Raw genomic sequence first — 20,424 nt, forward strand, 5'->3', positions numbered from 1 at the left:
CAAGCACACAGTAGGCGCTAATGAGTGTGCGTGGATTCTCCATAGTGAGCAGGGGATGGGAAGGGTGAGAGGTGGGGGTGAGGGAAAGGGTCCGGGTTTGTGGCCAGCCAGTTTCCTCCTCCAGGCGGGCACATCTGTATGGGTGCTGGTGTGTTAACAGCGGTTGGTAGAGAAAATGCAAGTCAGCACCTTCCTTAGCGCGTCTTCGTGGTGTCTCCCTATCTAGGGAGCCAGACAAGGACACACCTGAGTGAGAACTGTCCCTGCGCTACCACTGACAGCCTTTCTGAACCTCCTGGGTCTCCATATCCACATTTAACAAGAGGAACTTGGGCAATGGTTGGGGTTTGATTCAAATCCTCCAGCACAATACCACGAAAGATTTTGAGGATATAGAGGAAACAAGGTCGGCTGTGAGCTGACAGTTGTTGAAATTGCATCTCGGGTCCTTTAGGAGTTCCTTTTATCGTTCTCTCTACGTAGAGTCATGTTTGAAAATTGCCACAAAGTTACACTTGAAAAAATAAGAACGGGAGAAAAACGGTATCTCCCTCGTTCGGTTACTGTGAAAGCCAGCGAAGATATGACAATAGCAGCTGCAGCAGCACCACAACCATTTACTGGGCGCTGATGGGGTAGCAGGCACCCGGCGGAACCCTGGTTAAGTTCCTCCCCACTCCTCCGCGCGTTCGTAGGCCAATGGCAGCAAGTGCCTACAAGTAAGGGAATCCCTGGCTTCCCCGCAAACTCCTCCCGCCCTTTTTCTCCGCCCTCCGCGGCCCCTCCCTCCGAGGAAGTGCTGGGCTGGGGCCCAGCAGGTGTGGGGTTAAGGCAGCCTGTCCCGGGCCCCCCGCAGCAGCGGCAGCGGCAACTGCACCAGCAGTGGCGGTGGCAGACCTGGCCCCGGGCCAGCTGGCCGGGAGCCCCAGGAGAGAGAGAGGGCGGAGGAAGGGGAGGAAGAGGGGAAGGAGGAGGAGGAGAGGAGCAGTCAGCAGGCCCGAGGAGGCAGGACTTCCTGGTGTGGGGGTTGTCAACAGCCCAGAAAGAGAAAGACCGAGAGGAGCGGAGAGAGACCCATCGGTGCCACGCGGGAGGAGACTTGGGAGGGCCCGTCGCCGCGACGACCACCGAGGCGGCAGCACCTGCGGGATCGGGGGGAGGGGGCTGAGCCGCCCCCCTCTCGCTTCAGTCGGCAGAGCCTGGGGACCTCAGAGGCCGCGCCTGAGCTCCGCCAAGGAGGCGGGAGTTCCTTCTTTTCTGGATAGCAAACTTTCCGCGGAGATGCCTTGCGGGGCGAGGTGCGGCCCCCGAAGAGAACCTGACAGCCTGTGATCGCTGCCTGCGTGCCCCCCCCCCCCGCTACCCCGAGCTGCTGGGGCCAAGGAGGCTCCAGGGAAGGGACAGCCCCACACCTTAGGCGGCCGGGACCCCCGACCCAGCTCGGTGGCCGCCGTGGAGAGGTAGGGCTCTAGGCTGGGCGGGGCACCGGGGCAGAGACTGCCCGGGGGATGGGGGAGCTGGGGTGCCGGGGGCTGGGGGGGCGCTGCTGGGGGGGGGGGGCGCTCGGATGCCCAGCACAGGCCTCCCCGCGGCCTGGCCGGGCTGAGGAGCAGCTTCACCCCTATTCACCCAGACCTTGGAGCTCTTGCTCTTGCAACGACTTGGGTTCGCACGAGTTTGAATCCCAGGGAGAAATGCCCAACTTTGGGTCTGGGCTGCCTCTTCCTGCTCTCTGCTCCCGCCAGGATCTGCTCGGGTTCTCTGTCTTTTCTGTTTCCTCTGTTCGGGTCTCTGTCATTTCTGTCTTTGTCTTTGGGCGTCTGGCGGTTTCCCCTTCCTCCCCCATTCTGCTCCCCAGAGAGGAAGCCCCAGAGGTGGCCTGCCCACTGCTTTCTCATACACACACACACACACACACACACACACATACTCTCTCTCTCTCTCTCTCTCCTTCTCTTTCTAGTTTGCAAACTCAGCTCTGGAGTTCAGCAACGACAGCAGCAGGAAAAACCTGCCCCTGCCCCCCCACTCCCGCCGCCTCCCCTACCCTGTTCTCCCTTCACCAACCAGGCATCCCCCAGTTCCCGCAAGGCCCTCCTGCCATGTCGGACTCAGACATCCGCAGGGGCCCTGATGTCCCCGCCATGTGGCCCCCCTGCTCCAGGGGAGCCTGAGCCCCGTAAAGAGCCACCACCAGCTCCCTGCCCACCTTGGCCCAATCCTGAGCCCCAGGGACCATGAGTGGGGGCAAGAAGAAGAGTAGTTTCCAAATCACCAGCGTCACCTTGGACTACGAGGGCCCGGGGAGCCCCGGGGGTTCAGATGCCCCTGCCCTGCCGGCCCCCGCTGGGCCACCGGCCCCTACTGGGCCATCAGCCCCCGGCCCCGCTGGGCTACCAGCCCCGGCCCCCACCGGGCCCCCACCCCGCCTGCCCAATGGGGAGCCCAACCCCGAGCCAGGGGGCAAGAGCACCCCCCGGAATGGCTCCCCGCCGCCTGGGGCCCCCGCCTCCCGTTTCCGTGTGGTGAAGCTGCCCCAAGGCCTGGGAGAGCCTTATCGCCGAGGCCGTTGGACGTGTGTGGATGTTTACGAGAGAGACCTGGAGCCCCCTAGCTTTGGCCGGCTCCTGGAGGGTATTCGAGGGGCCTCAGGGGGCAATGGGGGCAGATCTTTGGATTCCAGGTTGGAGCTGGCCAGCTTGGGCCTGGGCACCCCTACCCCACAGCCAGGCCTGTCTCAGGTCCCCACCTCCTGGCTCCGCCCGCCCCCCACCTCCCCTGGACCTCAGGCCCGCTCCTTCACGGGGGGACTGGGCCAGCTGGCAGTGCCCGGCAAGGCCAAGGTGGAAACACCTCCGCTGTCGGCCTCCCCACCCCAGCAGCGCCCCCCAGAGCCTGGGACCGGGGATAGCGCGGGCCCTTCCCGGGCTGCCACGCCCCTGCCCACCTTGAGGGTAGAAGCCGAGGCAGGAGGCTCCACGGCGGCAGCAGGAGCGGGGACCCCTCCACTGTCCCGTGTGAAGGATGGAGCCCTGCGGCTGAGGATGGAGTTGGTTGCTCCAGAGGAGATGGGACAGGTAAGAGCTGGGTTTCAGGGTTTGGGCAGACACCTGAGGGGCAGTCCTTGGCCCCCAGTTCCACACGGACCTCTGCCTGCTCCCCGGTCACCTGTCTGTCAGATCAGACTGCCCGTCTTTTTCTTCCTGCCGTCTCTCTTGGAAGCCCATTCCTGCTCCTTACGTGGCCCTTGTCTTCTCTCTTAGGCTCCCTCTTCCCCACGTTCTGTCCTTTCTTTCTCTTTGGCCTTCCATGTGTTGCCTTTGACCTGAGCGTCCATCTCCACGTAGCCCAGTTCTGTCTTTTGTGGAGATGTGGCCTTCACCTTCTATCTTGGTATCACTTCTTCAGGCTTTGAGGGTGGAGGCCCCAGGTAGGGCTGGGGTAGTTGGGCCTCTGGGAGCTGCTGAGTTTGGGGGAGAAGAGAAAAAGTAGGCACTCCACTGTAAATCTCTCCTCTGCAGTCCCCTCTCTAGCTGGGGAAGGGGATCTTCTTTCTTTTCACGAGCCACCCTCCCAGCCCCATCTCTAGCTTCGTCCCAAGACATTGAGAATTGGGTGGGGGTGAGGGAACCTATTACAAGGACAGGACTTGGGCTGGTTTGCCCTTTCTACCCCCAGCTGTCTGTCTCCATTTCCCGTGTCTGAGCCTCTCCAAGATCAATCACTGGGGGTGGCCACTGTGGAGCAGGAGAGAGGTGGGAGGCGGCCGAGAAAGGGCTCAATCCTTTGCTTATTCTGCTTGCTGCCTCCAAAAGAGGAACAAGTCTGGGCTGGGAGGCAGGATGCCTGGGTCCTTGGGGGTGGGAGGAGGTGGGCAGCCAGGGGGTGTTGGATGCATCTGTCCTGAAGGAGAAAATAACACCTTGGACGCAGGACGAAAGGCAGGGAGTGTGAGGATGAGAACTTTTCCCCTTCCTGGCCTTGGGCACAAACCACAGTATAAAAATAACCTGAGACTGTGTGTCTGGGCCTTGTCAGGACCGGTCAGGACTGGCTCCCCCCACCCTCTCCTGGCCTCAAACTCACATCTCTCATGCTACCCCCCCCCCATTTTTCTTGAGTTCTTTCATTTATTTCCTACCCCAGGGGAGAATATGTGTATCCTTTACTGGTCCCTCTCCCCACACGCTTCCAAAGCAAGCCCCCTTTGCCCCTAGTCTCGGCTCGCTCTATCCTTAAGCCCTGCCTGAGCGTCCCCAGGGCCCACAGACCCTGCCCCTCTCCCCTCTACGCCCCCAGCCCCCTTTGCTTCCCCCACACCCTGATCTCTTCCTGTGTGCGGGTATCCGTGCTGCTGTTTCCCTGCCCCCAAGTCTGTCTCCATTTCCACTCCCCCCATGCCTCTTCTCCCTGGGTTGCTTCTAACAGGGGCCTGAAGGAGGGCCGGGGCACCACCTGGGCCCCCTTCCTCTGTTGAGCCCGGCCAACCACCTTGGACTGTCTGTTCTTGACTTTTCCGAGAAGCTGGGCCTCCTGGGGCCTCACAGAGGCGTCTTGTTCCTGTGGCCCCCGCCCTTTTGCAGCCACCTCTAGCGCCTGTTGGGCTGTGTGGGTCCACGCCCGGGCTCCGCCTCCATCCGTCTCTGCAACTTCTCCCCCCACCAGCCCCCGAGAGCCAAGCTCAGGAGCAGGACTTCACCTGAGTCCCTAGAAGTCTGAGGAGAGACTGAAATGGGCAGAGGAGGGGTGAGCGGGGAGGAGGCGGAGGACCAGTTTCTGAGGATTCATTCATTCTGCAAATAGCTATTGAACAAACTATAAGCTCTGCCCTCTGGAGCTAACCTTCCAGCAGCAGAGAGGCAAAAATACTTTTATTCCAGATAATAGTAGGGACTACTAAAAAAAAAAAGATAGAACAGTTTAGTGGAACTCACGAGTCAAAGAGTGCAGAAATGCCCCTCTGAGGAACTGATGTTTGAGTCGCCTTAAGAAGTCAGGTGACAGAAGGCACACTCTCTGACTAGCCTCTGACTAGCGGTCCTGGCTTAGGTTGGGGAAAGATACTGGAGGGTAGACCAGAGCCCCTCTGTGATACCCCATGAGCCACTTTTGGAAGCCAGTCAACCCAGCCCTCAGGATGGTCCCTGTTTCCCTTGCCTCTAGTACCTGCCCAGTGCCTTCCCCAGAGACAGGGGAAAGGAGGTCTGAGGGGGAAGGACACCTGTGTCCTCAGAAGACAGAGGCAGTGTGTGGGGAGAGCTGGGGAGGGAGGAAGACTACTAGGCAAGTTGTAAGGTGGCTGGATCCTTTCTCTTGCTCAATGTGACGGCTCCTACCTGTCTGTCTCTAGGTGCCCCCGGTCGACTCTCGCCCCAGCTCCCCAGCCCTCTACTTCTTCCCCGATGCCAGTCTGGTTCACAAGTCTCCAGACCCCTTTGGAACAGCGGCTGCCCAGAGCCTCAACTTCGCCCGATCCATGCTGGCCATCAGTGGCCACCTGGACAGCGATGATGATAGGTAGGTGGGCTCCGGCTCCCCCCACACCCAGCACCTGGGATAACTGCGGGGAAACTGCCTGATAGGTGTCTTTCCCCCCAGCTTGAACTTGGAGAGGACTTCTTAAACAGAGAAGCCCAGCCTGGGCATGAAACTGGGCAAAGCTGATTTGAGACCTACTCCCCTCTCTGTGGAGAGAGCTGGGTGGGACTCCCTGGCTTAAGACTGTCAAATTGTAGACTTTTTTTTTTTGAGTTTGAAGGGAGTCATTGTTGTCAAATTCCAGAGCTCTTGCAGATTTAGCGATCATCTGGCCAACCCTAAGAATTTACTGGCAACTGTGCAGGAGAGCAGAATGGGGAGTCGGTCTCCTCCCCGTTTCCCCCCCTCACTCCCAAGGGCAGTGGGACTCCTGGCTGTGGAGGTGACATCCTCAAACTCCGTGCAGACTACTTTCGGGTCCCGGGACCTCTGGTACCAAGAAAGCAGGTCCCTAAGTTTCTCTTCTCTGCACTAGGATCACCCTGGGCTCTGAACCCTTCCCAGAGGCCAAGGCCAAGCCCGAGCCTTGGAGAGGCTGGCTGTCGGTCACAGGGAAGGCACAGGAGAGCAGGATCTGCTGGGGTTTGCCCTTCAGGAGAGAGTGTCCCGTTCATGGCACGGTGGGCAGAACTTCCTGTTTCGAGGGCCAGGTTTCAACACAGGAATGTCAGCAAACCGAAAGGGGAGGGACAAAGTGGCGAGGCAGGTGGTCAAGCGGCTGCCTTCTGGCTGTGGACTGACAGGAGCCCGGGAGAGGGGCCGGGGAGCCGCCACTTTCATTTCGAAGGGAGGAGTGGGACTTCCTGTTTGAAGCCCTTGGGGGGAGGGACTTCCTGTTTGGAGGCCACCAAGGGGCAGGGCATTGTGGGTGCCAGGGGACTTGTTCCAGAGGGGAGTCTCTCCTTCCTGACTTGGACTCAAGTGGTGCCCCCTTCTCCTTGAATCAGGGACTGAGCGTTTGAGGTGGGGGCAGAGAGGAAAGAAAAGGGGTGATAGCCAGTGGGATGGAGGGGTGAGGGGCCTGCTGGGGGCACCTGGAGAATGAGGGACAGAGCAGGGGTGGGCCGGCCGCCTCTAGGTTCCCTGCTCTAGGGAATGAGTGAGGTGCAAGGTCGGCGGGAGAGTCACCTGCCCCCGTGGATGCTATTCTCTGTGCTTCCTACCCGCTCCCCCTCCCACTCCCACTTGGGAGGTTTGCTGGCATGAAGGGCTCCCTCCCCTCCTCCACCTCTGTCGATTTCAGAGGCCAGCCTCCTACTTTCTCTTAGCAAGTTCTGCTTCCAGAAGCCTCCTGAGCTCTATTCTTTTGGGCTGTTCCTCCCTCCCTTCCTCCCACTGTCCCACCCCCTCAGACACCCCAGTCTGACCGAGTCTGACCGGTCTGCCTCCCAGCCTCCACTTTACCCTGCTGAGCTCCAAGCCTCTGGGGCTCAGGCCCAGCCCAGCCCCTCCTGCTCCACCCTGCTGGGCCAGCGGGTTTGGGTTGGGCTACCTCCTTGGCCCCCTGGAATGGGGCGTGTAGCCCCCGCCTCATTTCTCTGGTGTGCCTGGAGCTGGCAGAACAGGGTATATGAGTGGCATGGGATCTCCCTTTTGATTAGGGAGAGTGGGCTGGCATATTAAGTGCCTGAATCCCAGGTGGGGAGTTGGGGGTGCCTGACCATTCTAGAAATCTGGGGATGGGAGAACAGAGGGTGCATGGTGAAATCAAACTGTTCATGTGCTCCTGAGTTGCAAGAACCTTCCGATCTCCAACAGGGCCTGGAGGTTGAAAAGTACTTGAATAAATGGATGGATGGATGGATGAGGGGATAGGTGGATGGTTGGGTAGATGGCCAGCATGGGGGATCTGAGTATTACAAGGAATAAACTCTAGGAACTCAGGAAAGAAATGGTGCATTTGTTTATCTACTGCTTCCTTGGGGTCAGATGCTACTTCTTATCTCACATAATTCTAAGAGCAACTCCATGATCCCTCTTTCTAGATGAAGAAAACTGAGACTTGGAGGAGGAAGGTTTTAGAAACTTGTCCAAAGACACCCTGCTAGTAAGTGGCAGGCCTGCTGTCGGAGCCTGGGTCGGCCCCCAAAGCCACTTTCTCTCCACTCTCCTACTGAAATGCCTGTGTCCCAAGAGGAGAGGCGGAGACAGCCATCTCTGGGATGCACTTTCTCTCCAGGACAGAGGCAGAGACCGCTCTCTCAATCTGGGTGAGGAGCCATCCTCCGCTCCCTGGCCTGGCCCCACCCCAGAGGCACCACAGATCTGGGAGGGAGTATAGACAGGGCAGCCGGATGCCACTTCATTGGCCTCTGGCCTAGCCCCTGGGGGCTCCTCAAAACACGTTGAGGAAGCAGGGTTGGCCCTTGTCCTCAGCATCGGAAACCGCCCCCCACCACCACTCTCCTAGATGTCCAGTTTCTTCCTCCGATCCTCACTTTGAGGCCGTTTTGTTTGACCTTCAAAAAGGAGGACTAGCCTCTACCACTATCCTTGCCCCAGGACCTGAGAGTCCCGGAGGGCCAGAGTCCCCTGTTATGTGCTGCACAACTCCAGGGGGCGCCACTCACGCTTGAAGTCATGACAGTTTTCGAGAAGATGGCGATAAGTGTCTTGAAAGATTTTATTCTGACTCACACGAAGTTGCTTTAGGGGCTTGTGGTGAAGCCTGAGCCCATCTGATCAACCTCAAACTTCCCACTCCAGACCCTGATCAGGAATTCCAGCACAGTGCCAGCGGTCCCTCACTCGGGGGTTTTCAAAAGGAGGGCTTGGTTTGCCAGAGTCCTGGTCCCTTGAAATGCTAATGTTAGAAATTGCCAGTGGAAAGTGCTGTCAAAACCTCTCTAGCACTAGACACACAGGAGATAATCATCTATCAGCCAACAAATGTTTATTGTTGTATTTTTCCTTTATTTCTGGCAAGAAGGAACAACTTACTTGGCATCTTTACCGAGTGTCCACCAGGCAAGGCCGGTGTTCTATTCCCGTGGAGCTGCGCCGCTTTGGTGTCTGAGTGTCTGTGTGTACTGGTGGGGGTGGAGACTGGTGGCCCAGTCTCCACCCAGGTGTCTTGGTTTGAAAACACCTCGAAAACTGCTTAGATGCTCCAGCCGGCTGGCCCTTCCTCTGCTCTTAATCTTGTCCTCTCCCCGCAAACCCCGCGTGTCCTTCCTAGGTGTCCTAGGTGTCCTTCCCCTCCCTCATCCTATCCTGCCCTCGCAGGCCTGGTTCACCCTGTTGGTTACTCCACCTGTCAGCAGCTTCCGCACCCAGACCTTGGATGGGAAGTGGAAAATTCCCAGTGCCCTCATGCGCTCTCCCTGGCTGCAGGGCCCCATGCAAGGGTCACCTTGGGTTGAGTGCTAATTCCCCCCACGGGGAAGCAAGTTGGAACTGACAACCAGGAGAGAGGGCTTGACGCGGGAACACAGGGGCGAGGCAGTCAGCACGTGGGGTACTGGGGCCACCTTCGCCTGAGAGGGGAGGAGCTGGGGGCCAGAGGGCAGGATCGGGGCTCCTGCGGTCCTGGGGTGGAGGGCTGGCCTCAGGGCTGAGGCGGCTGAGGCAGAAGCCTGACGGGGCAGGTGGTGAGCCACGGGGCGAGGAGAGGGAGCCTTCGAGGAGAGGACAGGGCGCAAAGGACAGCTCAGGCCCTGGGCCATGGAGAGACCAGCTTGGGGGAGAGCCAGACCCTGGGACCCGGAGCCTGACCCTGGGAACCACTGAGCCAGGCTTGAGTCGCCCTCTGGTGGCCACTTAATAAATTGCAGCCAGACCTGCTCTCCCCTCCCTGCCGTCAGCTCCCAAGAATCTTCAAAGCACCTGCGCCTCTTCCCCAGGATCCCACCTCCATCCTCCTCTTCCCACCTCTTCTTAAGCTCTCGCTCCCTCTGAGATCCCAGATAGCAGACCCGGGTTCCGGGTCCATAGGCTGGTACTTGTCTTTCAGGCTCTTTCTGTTGCTATGGTAATCTTTCCCATTCCTCCTCACCCTCACCCTAGGAGGTGTGGGGCACCCTCTGGCTGGGCCCCAGGGGCCACCCCTGATGTGGCCTTAGTGCTTCAGGGAGGTGCTTCTAGTCCAAGGGAGACCACACACACGTCAGAGATGCCCCTCACCCCATCACCTCCACTCCCTCTCTCACCTCCCAGCCGAGAGCAGCTGAGGCCTTGAGGCCAGTGTTCACCTGGAGGGGGCAGGATAGGGTCAGAGGTGGGAAGAGGCCTCCCAGGGCCAGGCTCCCCCTTCACACCCTTCACAGCCCTCCCTGACCCAGGCTTCTGGCCCCGCAGCCCCTCCCCCGACTCAGCCCACCAGCTGACTGTCCTCAGCCGGCCCCCTCCCCTCCGTGCTGGGATTGGTGCCAGAGTGAGAAGGGGACACTGGCACTGACCGTGTCTGGGAATTCCCGCCCACCATGGAGCCGGCGGGAGGGGGTCCCCGTGTCCCCGAGGAGCCAATAGCAGCCAGGCTTTGCCCTGGGGGGTGGTGTATATCTTTCACGCCAGCACCCCCTAGGCACTGTCTCCCTTCTGCCTGCCTGGCACCAGCCAGACTCTGCTCTGCCCGGGGGGCTTTGAGCCCCCCAGGCGGTCCTTCTGCTGCAGCCCTCTCCCTCTGGGGAGGCCTGAGGACCGTTTCCCCTCGGGCATGGCCCAGCCAGGGGTGTCTGTCAAGTCCTTGGTGTCCTCCTATGAGACCCGAGTGGTGGGGATGGCTCCGGCACCTCCCCGGAAAAGGGGCTGTGTCTCTTCTCCTTGCTCCCCTCGGGGAGCGTCCCCCATCCGAGGGGCATCTGGACCCCCACCCCACCGGGGCCTAGGGGGGCCCGGGCAGCGGCCCTCACCCCGCCGGGGGATGGACAAAACCCTCCTGTCCCTGATTCTCTACTGTCACAGGTACAGGCAGGGGTCTGGGTGGGAGGCTGCGGCAAATGGGGCTCGTGGAGGAGGCCAGAGCCCACACCGAGGAAGCACCTGGAAGACAGTGGGCTGGGGTGTCCAGACACCTGGCCTGGCCCCTCTTCCTTCTCCTCACCTCTCATCTCCCTGTGTCTCTCCAGTGGCTCCGGAAGCCTGGTTGGCATTGACAACAAGATCGAACAAGCCATGGTAAGAGAAGCCATCTTGATCCTAGCAGGTCTCGGTTCGCGTGCAGATGCCCAGGCCCCAGCCCCAAAGCTCCATCCCCTCCGTTATTAGGGATACTGACTCCCAGCTGCTCGACTTGCTCCCAGCTGGGTTCCCTTGGATCCTCTACCCCTTCTTGTCTCCATCTGAACCCTTGACATACCTTGGTTCCTAGCCTACTCCTGGCCACCATCTCTGTCTTTGAGCCCCCACCTTGCCTCTGTCCAGCGTCCTTACCCCCCCCATCCCCCACACCCTGCCCCTTCCCTGGCTGACTTCTTCTTCCCCAGCACTCGCTGTCATCTGGGAGCAGGGGGATCTCTTAACACCCACCTCCTCAAGGCACCGGGCAGGGGCTGAGGGTGGGGTGGTGGCCTGGGACCCCTGACGCTTCTTTGCCTGTTCCTGGAACCCCAGGACTTGGTGAAGTCCCACCTCATGTTTGCGGTCCGGGAGGAGGTGGAGGTGCTGAAGGAGCAGATCCGGGACCTGGCGGAGCGGAACGCCGCGCTGGAGCAGGAGAACGGACTGCTGCGTGCCCTGGCCAGCCCCGAGCAGCTGGCCCAGCTGCCTTCCTCGGGGGTCCCCCGGCTTGGACCCCCAGCGCCCAATGGGCCCTCAGTCTGAGCCTCCCTTCCCTCACAATGTGCCTTTGGGGGCCACCACAGCTGCTAGGCCTTGTGCCAGCTGCCTGCCCCCCTTCCTATGCAGCTTTAATGCCCCCTGATCCCTGGGGATGGGAGTCGAAGGCTGAGAAGGGGCCTGGCCCCACCCTTCCTTGATGCCCGGGGACTGGGCTGGGGCATCCCTGCACATTGATGGAGGAGGAAATGCATCGGGACGGGACGTTGGATGGAGCCCCCCTCCTCCTTTCCCAGCCATCAGTGTTCCGGGACCCCCATCAATAGATGCCTTGGGGGAGTTGGAGGCTCCCTGGCAGCCGTCCCCACCTTGTTCCCTGGAGCGCGCCCCCCCCCACCCCCTGCCTCCTCTGCCAGGGGAGGGAGACGGACAGTGTATCTGGAAGTTCTGGGATTCAGGTTGTTATTGAAATAATAATTATAATTAAAAAATCCGAAGAAACTTGAATCTGGAGGTTGGCATCTTGTTGCTTGCGTCCAGATGGGGGACCGGCACCACCAGTTTCCACTTGTGGGGGAAAAACTGAGGCTGTGGGCTTCTCTGAAGCTCTTGCCCGAACCGGGGAGGGGAAATGTGGCTCAGCGTGGAGATGTGGGAGGAAGAGGGAGCCCACGGCCTGGGTCCTGGGAAGGGGCAGGCAAGGCGAGGCTGAGGGAGTGGGGAAGGGGGGTTGTCGGCCCACGTGCTGGTGGGGGACAGGGGAACAATGGAGCCTTTGGTGATTGTGCAGGATCCTTCCCCCCCCACCCCGCCCCCAGCTTCCCAGCGTGTCCCCTCTGCGGGCTGGATCCGGGTGGCTGCTTGGGGGCGGGGTGGGGGGCCCTGAATGGGCCCCTTGTCTCAGTGCTGGGTGTGGGCCAGGCTCCCCGGGCACACTATGCCCTCGCCAGGCCTGGCCAGCCTCCGTGGCCTCCACCCCCAGCTGGCTGACGCTGGGCCCCTGCGGGTGAGCAGGCCCCTCCCTGACAGCCTCAGCTCCGGTCCCAGGCGGAAGAGGCAGGGGAGAAGGACCCATCTAGTGGGGAAGCGGGGAAGCAGCAGCCGCCACTCGGGACCGAGAGAGCGGTCACCGAGAGCGGGATCCTGGGGGCTGACTTGGGGTTTGGACTCCCCGCCCTGTGGCTCCCTAGATTTATGGCTTCGGCAGGCTCTCCTGGTTTTCCCAAGTCTCAGCTTCCTCCTGGGTGAGATGGCCCTGACAAGAATACCTACCTGAAGGGCAGCTGGGAGGGGTTACATGACATCATACATGGGAAATGCCCAAGGAGCACCAGGTGTTCATGTGAGTTTCCCTTCCTTGGATTTGGGGGAAGGAGGGTTGAGAGCACCGGGATTGGTTCCGGGGGGTCCTGGAAGGGCCTCGGGGGTTGGGGTCAGGGCCAGGCAGACTCTCACAATGGTCTAGAACTCTCTCTCCCTCTGGGTTCTCATCCACTTTTGACTCCTCTCCCTGTCTCAGGGAGGGGAGGAAGGGCCTAGGATGAGTCACTGGGAGGATCTTTCCTCCTGGATTCCCTATTTCTTTCTTCACGGCTGTGCCTGAAGTTCCCCAGAGACCCCTCAGGTGGCGGCCACTGGCCCGCAGCCTCTCCCCCTCCGCGTCCCCACTGAACTAAATGCTGGTTTTGCCCCTTTCTTGGGGCTCATGTAATTGGCAGAAATGGCAGTGGTTATTAGGTTCTTCCGATGGATTTGGCAAAAGATTAGCCGCTGGGTAAGTTTCAGAGCCCCCTTTCTCCCGACATGCTGGGGTAGGAGATGCTGGCCAGTGACCTCCAGGTCACAGAAACCCCCCACTTCCTCACCTGGCGTCCTGCCCCTCCTGGCCTCCGGTGGCCAGACAAGCTGGGGAGGGAGGAGGTGAGGGATGGGGCAGCTGGGGAGGAGGCCGGGACACTCGCTGCCCCTTCCCCTCTGGGCCTTCTCTTCTCCTGACAGTTTTCTCTTGCTCTGCCTCCTCTCTTCTGTCCCTCCTCTCCCTGTCCGGTTCGTAGGTTTTCTTCTGGAAACACAGATCTAAGTCAGTCGTCATGGATCATACTGACTCCAAGAAAAATGAGTTGAAGGCAGAGAAGGCTTTCAAGGTGTCTGAGACTTTCAAGTTGGTTGAGCCCCCCAAGGAGGCTAAGGTCTCCAAGATGGATGTGTCCCACAAGGTGGTTGACCCCTGCCTGTTAGCCAAGACCACCATGGATGGGGCTGCGGTGGAGGTGGGTCGCCATCGGAGATCACTGTTGCAGCTGCCCCAGGCGGCCATCAAGTCCGTCTCCATGCTCATGGCCTCCGCCTTGCAGTCTGGCTGGCAGATGTGCAGCTGGAAGGTTAGCACTATGTCCCCTTTGTCCCCAACAGCCCCTGCCTTCCCTCCCGGGTCCCCCTTGCTCATTCATGCCGATGGGAATGTAAAATGGTGTGGCCGCTCCGGAAAAGTCATTTGGTCACTTCATATCAGACTAAACATGCAATTATTGTGTGGCCTGGTGATTGTACTCTTGGGCATTTATCCCAGATAAACGAAAATTTACGTTCACACAAAAATCTGTAGATGATGTTCATAGCAGCTTGATTCATAACAGCCCAAAACAACCCACCTGTCCTTCAAGGAATGAGTGGTTAAACTTCACTATTTCCATACCCTGGAATGCTGCTCAGTCATGAAAAGGAACAATATTGATACATACAACAACTTGGATGGCTCTCAAGGGAATTATGCTGAGTGAAAACAAATTCCAAAAGCTTATCTATCTATCTATCTCATATGATTCCACTTACATTATATACCATTCCAGAAATAACATAATTAGAAAAATGGTGATTTGAGTAGTGGTTTAGTGGTTTCCAGGGGCTGTGCTACAGAGGGAGAGTTGGGGGAGGTGGATTGGTTATAAAAGGGCAACATGAGGAATCCTTATGTGGATGGAAATCTCCTGTATCTTCACTATGGTCGTTGGATACATGAACCTGCACATAGGATATAAAATTGGGTAGACTCCAACACACAAAAACACACAAGTGAGTGCAAGTAGAACTGGGGAAATATGAGTAAATGCAGATCAGTGGATTGTATTGATGTCAATATCGTATGAACTAGAGATCCGAAAGATTTTACTATTGAGGGAGAATAAAGGGAAAATCTTTACAAAATATTTTACTATTGTAAACAGAATAAGGAATCTATTTCTCACAAGTACATGTGAGTCTACAATTATCTCAAAGTCAAAATTTTAGTTTAAAAAGGGAAATGTCTAGCTCACCATCAAGTCAATTTATTTTGGTTTTGAATAATGTTTTACTACATTAATAATAATTTTTAAAAGTCCACCTTGGGAATTCACTGGCAGCCCAGTGGTTAGGACTTGGGGCTATCACTGCTGAGATCTAGGTTTGGTCCCTGGTTGGGGAACTAAGATCCCACAAGCTGCTCAGCGCAGTCAAAAAATAAAATAAAAGTTCACCTGGTGCCCTGTGGAGGGAGGTCAGAAGGGGCCAGGAGCAGAGAGGCAGGAAGACCCACTGGAGGTGCTGCAGTTCAGGTCAGCAGGGAAGAATGTTCTGGATGGGGAGGGAGGCATCAGGTAGAACAAATTAATGGGTTGGAGGGATATTTAAGAGGTAGAATTGTTGTGCCAGGTGCTTGATTGGGTGGTGGTGAGGGGAGAGGGACAGACAGAGGTCAAAGCAGGCTGGAGCCATTCACTGGGAGCAGAGCCGACTTAGGGAAGAGAGTGACGAGTTTAGGGCGTTGGGACAGGATAAGTTGAGGTGTCAAAGTACATCTTTAGGGAGATGTCTAGGAAGCAGTGGGAAATACAGGCCTGAGGTCAGGAGAGAGCTTTGGGTTGGAGACTGTCCTTCATTTCTCCATGGAACTCTAGTGGGGACTCAAAGGTAGGTCAGACATGGTCCCTGGCTTCCAAGAATTTGCGTGCTGGTATTGAAAACAGATGAGTCCACAGAACAAATTGTGTATAAAACATGGTATAACAGGGCAAACCCCAGAGTAGAGACAGCCCCAGAAGGCTTCCTGGAGGAGGCGGTACCCAAGCTGTCGCCTGACAGAAGAGGAGGTATTAAACAAGCCTTGCTGTTTATCTGCAGGTGTTTTCACCAGCAGTTTCTCCGTAGACCACACTGTTCATCTGTGCTCATCTTCTCTCTTTCACAGTCATCTGTGAGTTCTACCTCAGTTGCCTCCCAAATGAAGACCGGGTCCCCCCTGGAGTCGCGAGAGGCTGCGATGCTGCGGGAAGTGTACCTGGTGCTCTGGGCTATTCGGAAACAGCTGCGGCAGCTGGCCCGCCGGCAGGAGAGACGGCGCCGGCGCCACCTCCGGGCCCACATGGGCCCCCAGCCCGACCCGGTTCAGGGTCTGACACAGGATGCCCGGAGTCCCCTCTAGGGGGGAACCCCACATCCTCAAAAAGCCCCCACCTCACTCTTAGGTAAGGTTGATGGGAGAGGTTAGAGCAGCAGGCCAGGAGTTGTGGGTGAGGAGAAGTTGTCACACTGTCACCTCTCATCGAGACCTGGAGGCCTGGCCGGGGGGTCCCACGTACACTCCCCTCCATTCCTTTTATTCAATTTGTAAAAAGAATTATCAAAATGTTGGGAAATAATATCAGATATTTCCGAGTAGATGTAGAGTGTGTCTGTGGGTGAACGAGGGGAAACGGGGTGGGATATGTGAGGGCGGCCCGAGGCTCCAGCCTGGACACGTGTGGGAGTAATCTCTGGACCTGTTGGGGGGGTGGGGGGTGGCGGTGCAGGGGGGTCTGGCCCTGGGTCACATGCTTCTCAGGGCAGAAGGCCTTTGGGGACTCTGCCCCGCCTGTCAGGGTACCAGGTATGGGCACGGGTTCATTGAGGACACGCTGGGAACCAGGTGCTGAGCCCGCGCTCTCCCTGGAAATCCTGCAAGACGGACTGTTGCAGATGCTACGAGGCTCGTTCAAGGCCCCTCGCGGAACGAGACCGCGCTGAAATCTCCGCCTCCGCAGCTAGCCCACCGCTCTGCCTCTCCCGGCCTCCTGGGCCGGGCCACAGCGAGGATCAGGGTCGCGCACCTGGCGGCCGCGGACGTGCATCAGGGCCAGCGGACCCCTCCCTTCCCGCTCCCCCCGAGAGCTGCCGAAAACTACATCTCCCAGGGTTCCCGGGGGCGAGGTTGGGCCGCCGCGGGGAGAGGGCCCGGGTCGGGGACCGCGGGGTCGCGGGCGGAGGACTAAGCTGGATGTCCACCTGGCGCCTCGGGACCAGCGGCGGGGGGAGTCCGCGGCGATCTGACGCGAGGCTGAGGCGCGGGAGGCCGCGCGAGCGAGGGGAGGCCGTAGAGGCGCAAGTCCCCTCTCCCTCCTTAGGTTGCCCTCTTGCCGGGCCACGCGAGGGCGCAGAGGTGGCTCCCCAAGGAAAAGCAGAGTATTTTGCAAGGCGGCAAAATTCAGGGATGCTTCCCTGGTGGCTCAGAGGGTAAAGAATCCGCCCGCAATGCGGGAGACCTGGGTTCGATCCCTGGGTTGGGAAGATTCCCCTGGAGAAGGGCATGGCAACCCACTCCAGTGTTCTTCCTGGCAGAATCCCCATGGACAGAGGAGCCTGGTCGGCTGCACTCCATGGGGTCGCAAAGAGTCCGGACGCGACTGAGCCACTAGACGCAGAGTCCCCAGGCCTTGGAGGTCGGGGAAGGAGCAAGGGTTGGCGACCGCGACCGCTCTAGGGGGCAGCAGAGGCCCGAGGACCGGCGGAGGGACGGCTGTGAGGCGGCGCCTCCCTCACCCAGAGGTTAGCTGTGAGGAGGAGGCGGTGGGCGTGAGCAAAGCTGGGAGCCGGAGAGGAGTCCCAGGAACCGTCTGCTGGAAGCACCGAATTCACTAGAAAAGTCAGCAAGCGCCTCCTGCCCCCTCCCCACCCCCGGCAGCTCTGGCAAAGTTGGGCTCCTTGGCGGGAGAGTGGGTGGCCTCTCCCAAAAGTCGGGAGCAGCCCCGGGCTGCCCTGCCCCGTGTCTTACGGCCCTGCTACCCCGAACCTGTTAGCTGGGCACCACACCCCAAAGTTTACAGCCCCGGTAATGCCACCCACCCCTTATTAAACACCCACTGGGACTATTCTTATGTCTTGTTCTAGGTGATTTTCACAAATGGCTGTTGTGATGACATATTATCACTTCCATTTTTTAGAGAGGGAAACTGAGGGACAGAAAGGTCATGTTTAAGGTCTTGTCACTTTCATTCATCCAACGGAGTCTCGCCCACAGAGGAACGTGTTACATGCAAGTTACACACAGGTACATGTTACATAGTAGGTGTTCCATGTGTGAATGCCCTGACTTCTCTAGGCGTGAGTCCTGAGTTTAGCCTGAAGCCAGGCAGGGGCTCAAAACACTAGTACATAGTGGCTCAGTTCTGGGGCTCTCATCACATCTCCATTATGTGCCAGGAACTGTTCTGGGGTGGAGCAAGCCGTGATAGGTCTGGGTCCCAGGAAGCCTGGAGGTTTAATGGGTCCCAGGGCTCTGGAGTAGTCCCTCACTGTCTAAGGTCCAAAATCTGCCCTCCCACCCCGTACCCCACCACCCCCAAATCCTTAGAGATGAGCTCCTCCTCCTACTGGGGATCTAAGGTTTCAGGGACGGGGGGAGGATGAAGGACGGTTGCCCCTGAGGATCACTGGTAAATAGCCTTGCAAGTACCTACAGGCCAATTGCGGCTGTGGGAAGGAATGCTGCTCCTGTTCTTCTGTCTTTAGAATGTGAGGGGAGGGAAGGAAGAAGGTGAGTTCAGCCAGCAGCCAAGGGAGCTGCCGGCACCTCCCACTGTCTCTCCTTCTCCAGACTCGATGGAGTCCTGTCTGGGCTTGGCCAAGCGGAGGCAGGAGACTTGTGGGAGAGAAGGGGGTGGGATGGAGGGGGAGAGTCCATGGAACTGACTTTTCCTCGATGTCTCAGTGCACTCAGGCAGCCTCCTTCCTCCCCACCCCAAGTAATCCAGTCCAGAACCATGGAGAAGGCCTGTGTTGGGATGTGAGGAAGAAGTCCTCAACTTGAGGGAAGGCATACAGGATCTCCTGGGGTGGAGATTTGTGTTGGGGGTGGGGGGTGGGATTCTTACCCACTCAGCCCTTTCCTGATAGAGAACAGTGGGTAGCAGTGTGACCCCTGGAGAAATCTACCTCCTGGTGAGAGTCTTGAGCAAAAATCTCACCTTGGTCAAAGAAAAGAAAGAAAGAAGAAAAAGGGACTTCCCTGTGGTCCACTGGTTAAGACTCCGAGCTTCTATTGCAGGGGGTGTGGGTTCAATCCCTGGTTGGGGAGTTAAGATCCTGCATGCTGTGTGGCATGGCCAAAAAAAGAAAAATCCCACCTTGGACACCTTGCCTTCTTGTCCCCATCAGACCCCAGGCACTTCACCTTCCCCCAGGCTGTTAGACTCCATGAGGCAGAAGTGGTAGGGCTACGGATGGCCCCAGTGGGGACCAGGGGTCTTTATTTTCAAAGCCCTATGAGATTGACTCGATGGTATCATTGACTTAATGGACATGAGTTTGAGCAAACTTCAGGAGACAGTGAAGGGCAGGGTAGCCTGGCGTGCTGCACTCCATGGGGTCGCAGAGAGTCAGCCACGACTGAGTGACTGAACTACAACCCATCATATTAGAGAGGGGGCGCCCTGGAAGTGTGGGGAGCAAAGGAGATTGCTGGTCCCAGATGCCCCTGCTCTATTCCCAGTTCTGCCCCATCTCCCCTCCTCCCTTCATCCTCAGACTTCCTGAAAATGTTGGGTCTTTTCTTCCCTGGGATCCCCCTATAATCTACTCATTACACAGCAAAACATGTCACTCTCCTACTTAAATTCTCCAACGGCTTCCCATCACCCTTGGGAAGAAGCCCAAACTGTCCCCTTTGTTTACAATGCCCTTCTCTCAGATCCTGGCCTGGTGGGCTCCTTACACCTCTGGACTCAGTACAAATGTGGCTACATCTTCGTGGACTCTTTAGAAATCAGGAGAGAGTCACTGTCAAGGTCGTCCTCTAGCTCTCACCATGTTTTATTTTTTCACAGTACTTATCAGTATCTGAAATTATCGTATTGATTTGTTTACCAGTGTACCAGGGTGGCAGCGGTGGATTGCAGTGGTTCAGAGCATGGGAAGTGGTTTATGCGAACACTTCCTGGACATGCAACCTTGAGTAAGTTGGTTAACTTCTCTGAGCCTTGGTTTCCTCATTTGTGAAGTGGGCATGGCAGTAGTGCTTGTGTCATAGGTCTGTCATGAGGGTCAGGGAGATGACTGGCACGCAATAAGGGCTTAATAAATGTTACCTGCTATTATGACGCTATTGGCTACGATCTACAGTTTATGATTACTATCTCCGTGGCCTAATACAGAGCTGGATGAACCAGCAAGTAAACCTTCACCTAGAGTGAGGGAAGTGAATTGAAGTGAAGTCACTCAGTCGTGTCCGACTCTGCGACCCCATGGACTGTAGCCTACAAGGCTTCTCTGTCCATGGAATTTTCCAGGCAAGAGTACTGGAGTGGGTTGCCATTTCCTTCTCCAGGGGATCTTCCCGACCCAGGGATCGAACCCGGGTCTCCCGCATTGCAGGCAGACACTTCTACTGTCTGAGCCACTGCTCTCTGGTAGAGGGAACACCACTTTTGGAAGTGACAAAGAATGCCCCGTGCAATGAAGAGCAGAAAGAGCGTTTGAGCGAGAGTCAAGAGACCTTGGTCCTGGGACCTCCCTGATGGTCCAGCAGTTAAGACACCATACTCCCAATGCAGGGGGCCCAGTTCTATCCCTGGTCAGGGAACTGGATCCTGGATGCCCCAACTAGGAGCTCGCATGCCCCAATGAAGAATCTGCCTTCGACAGCTAAGACCTTTGTTGTTCTGTTGCCCGGTCTTGTCTGACTCTTTGGGACCCCATGGACTGCAGCACACCAGGCTTCCCTGTCCTTCCCTATCTCCCAGAGCTTACTCAAACTCAGGTCCATTGAGTTGATGATGCTATCCAACCATCTCATCCCCTGTTGCCCCATTCTGCTCCTGCCCTAAGACCTGGTGCAGCCAAATAAGTTAATTTAGAAAAAAAGAGAGAGACCTTGGTCCTGGT

The 20,424-nt window shown here is 57.8% G+C and overlaps 1 protein-coding gene across 3 annotated transcripts; it reads left to right on the plus strand.

Moving 5' to 3' along the window:
* The first annotated feature begins 811 nt into the window (after positions 1–811).
* On the plus strand, positions 812–15,930 carry SPACDR (sperm acrosome developmental regulator). Of its 3 annotated transcripts, XM_065924949.1 has the most exons (6): positions 812–1,460; positions 1,964–3,077; positions 5,351–5,517; positions 10,605–10,653; positions 13,308–13,634; positions 15,479–15,881. In XM_065924949.1, exons 2-6 carry the CDS (start codon positions 2,238–2,240, stop codon positions 15,710–15,712), a joined length of 1,617 nt encoding a protein of 538 aa, XP_065781021.1. In that variant the 5' UTR covers positions 812–1,460; positions 1,964–2,237; the 3' UTR covers positions 15,713–15,881. The 3 variants fall into 3 exon arrangements, with proteins under 3 accessions (XP_065781021.1, XP_065781020.1, XP_065781022.1); XM_065924948.1 differs by lacking the exons at positions 13,308–13,634; positions 15,479–15,881 and adding an exon at positions 11,089–11,773 and having other exon boundaries at positions 834–1,460; XM_065924950.1 differs by lacking the exons at positions 812–1,460; positions 1,964–3,077; positions 5,351–5,517; positions 10,605–10,653 and adding an exon at positions 12,629–13,027 and having other exon boundaries at positions 15,479–15,930.
* Positions 15,931–20,424: the final 4,494 nt, after the last annotated feature.

The sequence above is a fragment of the Muntiacus reevesi genome, chromosome 2, assembly GCF_963930625.1.
Source record: "Muntiacus reevesi chromosome 2, mMunRee1.1, whole genome shotgun sequence".
Classification (NCBI taxonomy): domain Eukaryota; kingdom Metazoa; phylum Chordata; class Mammalia; order Artiodactyla; family Cervidae; genus Muntiacus; species Muntiacus reevesi.

What these genes read in the sequence shown, in the direction of transcription:
- SPACDR (XM_065924949.1), top strand. Translation starts at nt 2,238, where the DNA reads ATGAGTGGGGGCAAGAAGAAGAGTAGTTTCCAAATCACCAGCGTCACC. An exon ending in CTGGACAGCGATGATGATAG is followed by an intron (nt 5,518 to 10,604) that starts GTAGGTGGGCTC and finishes GTGTCTCTCCAG; the next exon opens with TGGCTCCGGAAGCCTGGTTG. An exon ending in GGCAGATGTGCAGCTGGAAG is followed by an intron (nt 13,635 to 15,478) that starts GTTAGCACTATG and finishes TCTCTTTCACAG; the next exon opens with TCATCTGTGAGTTCTACCTC.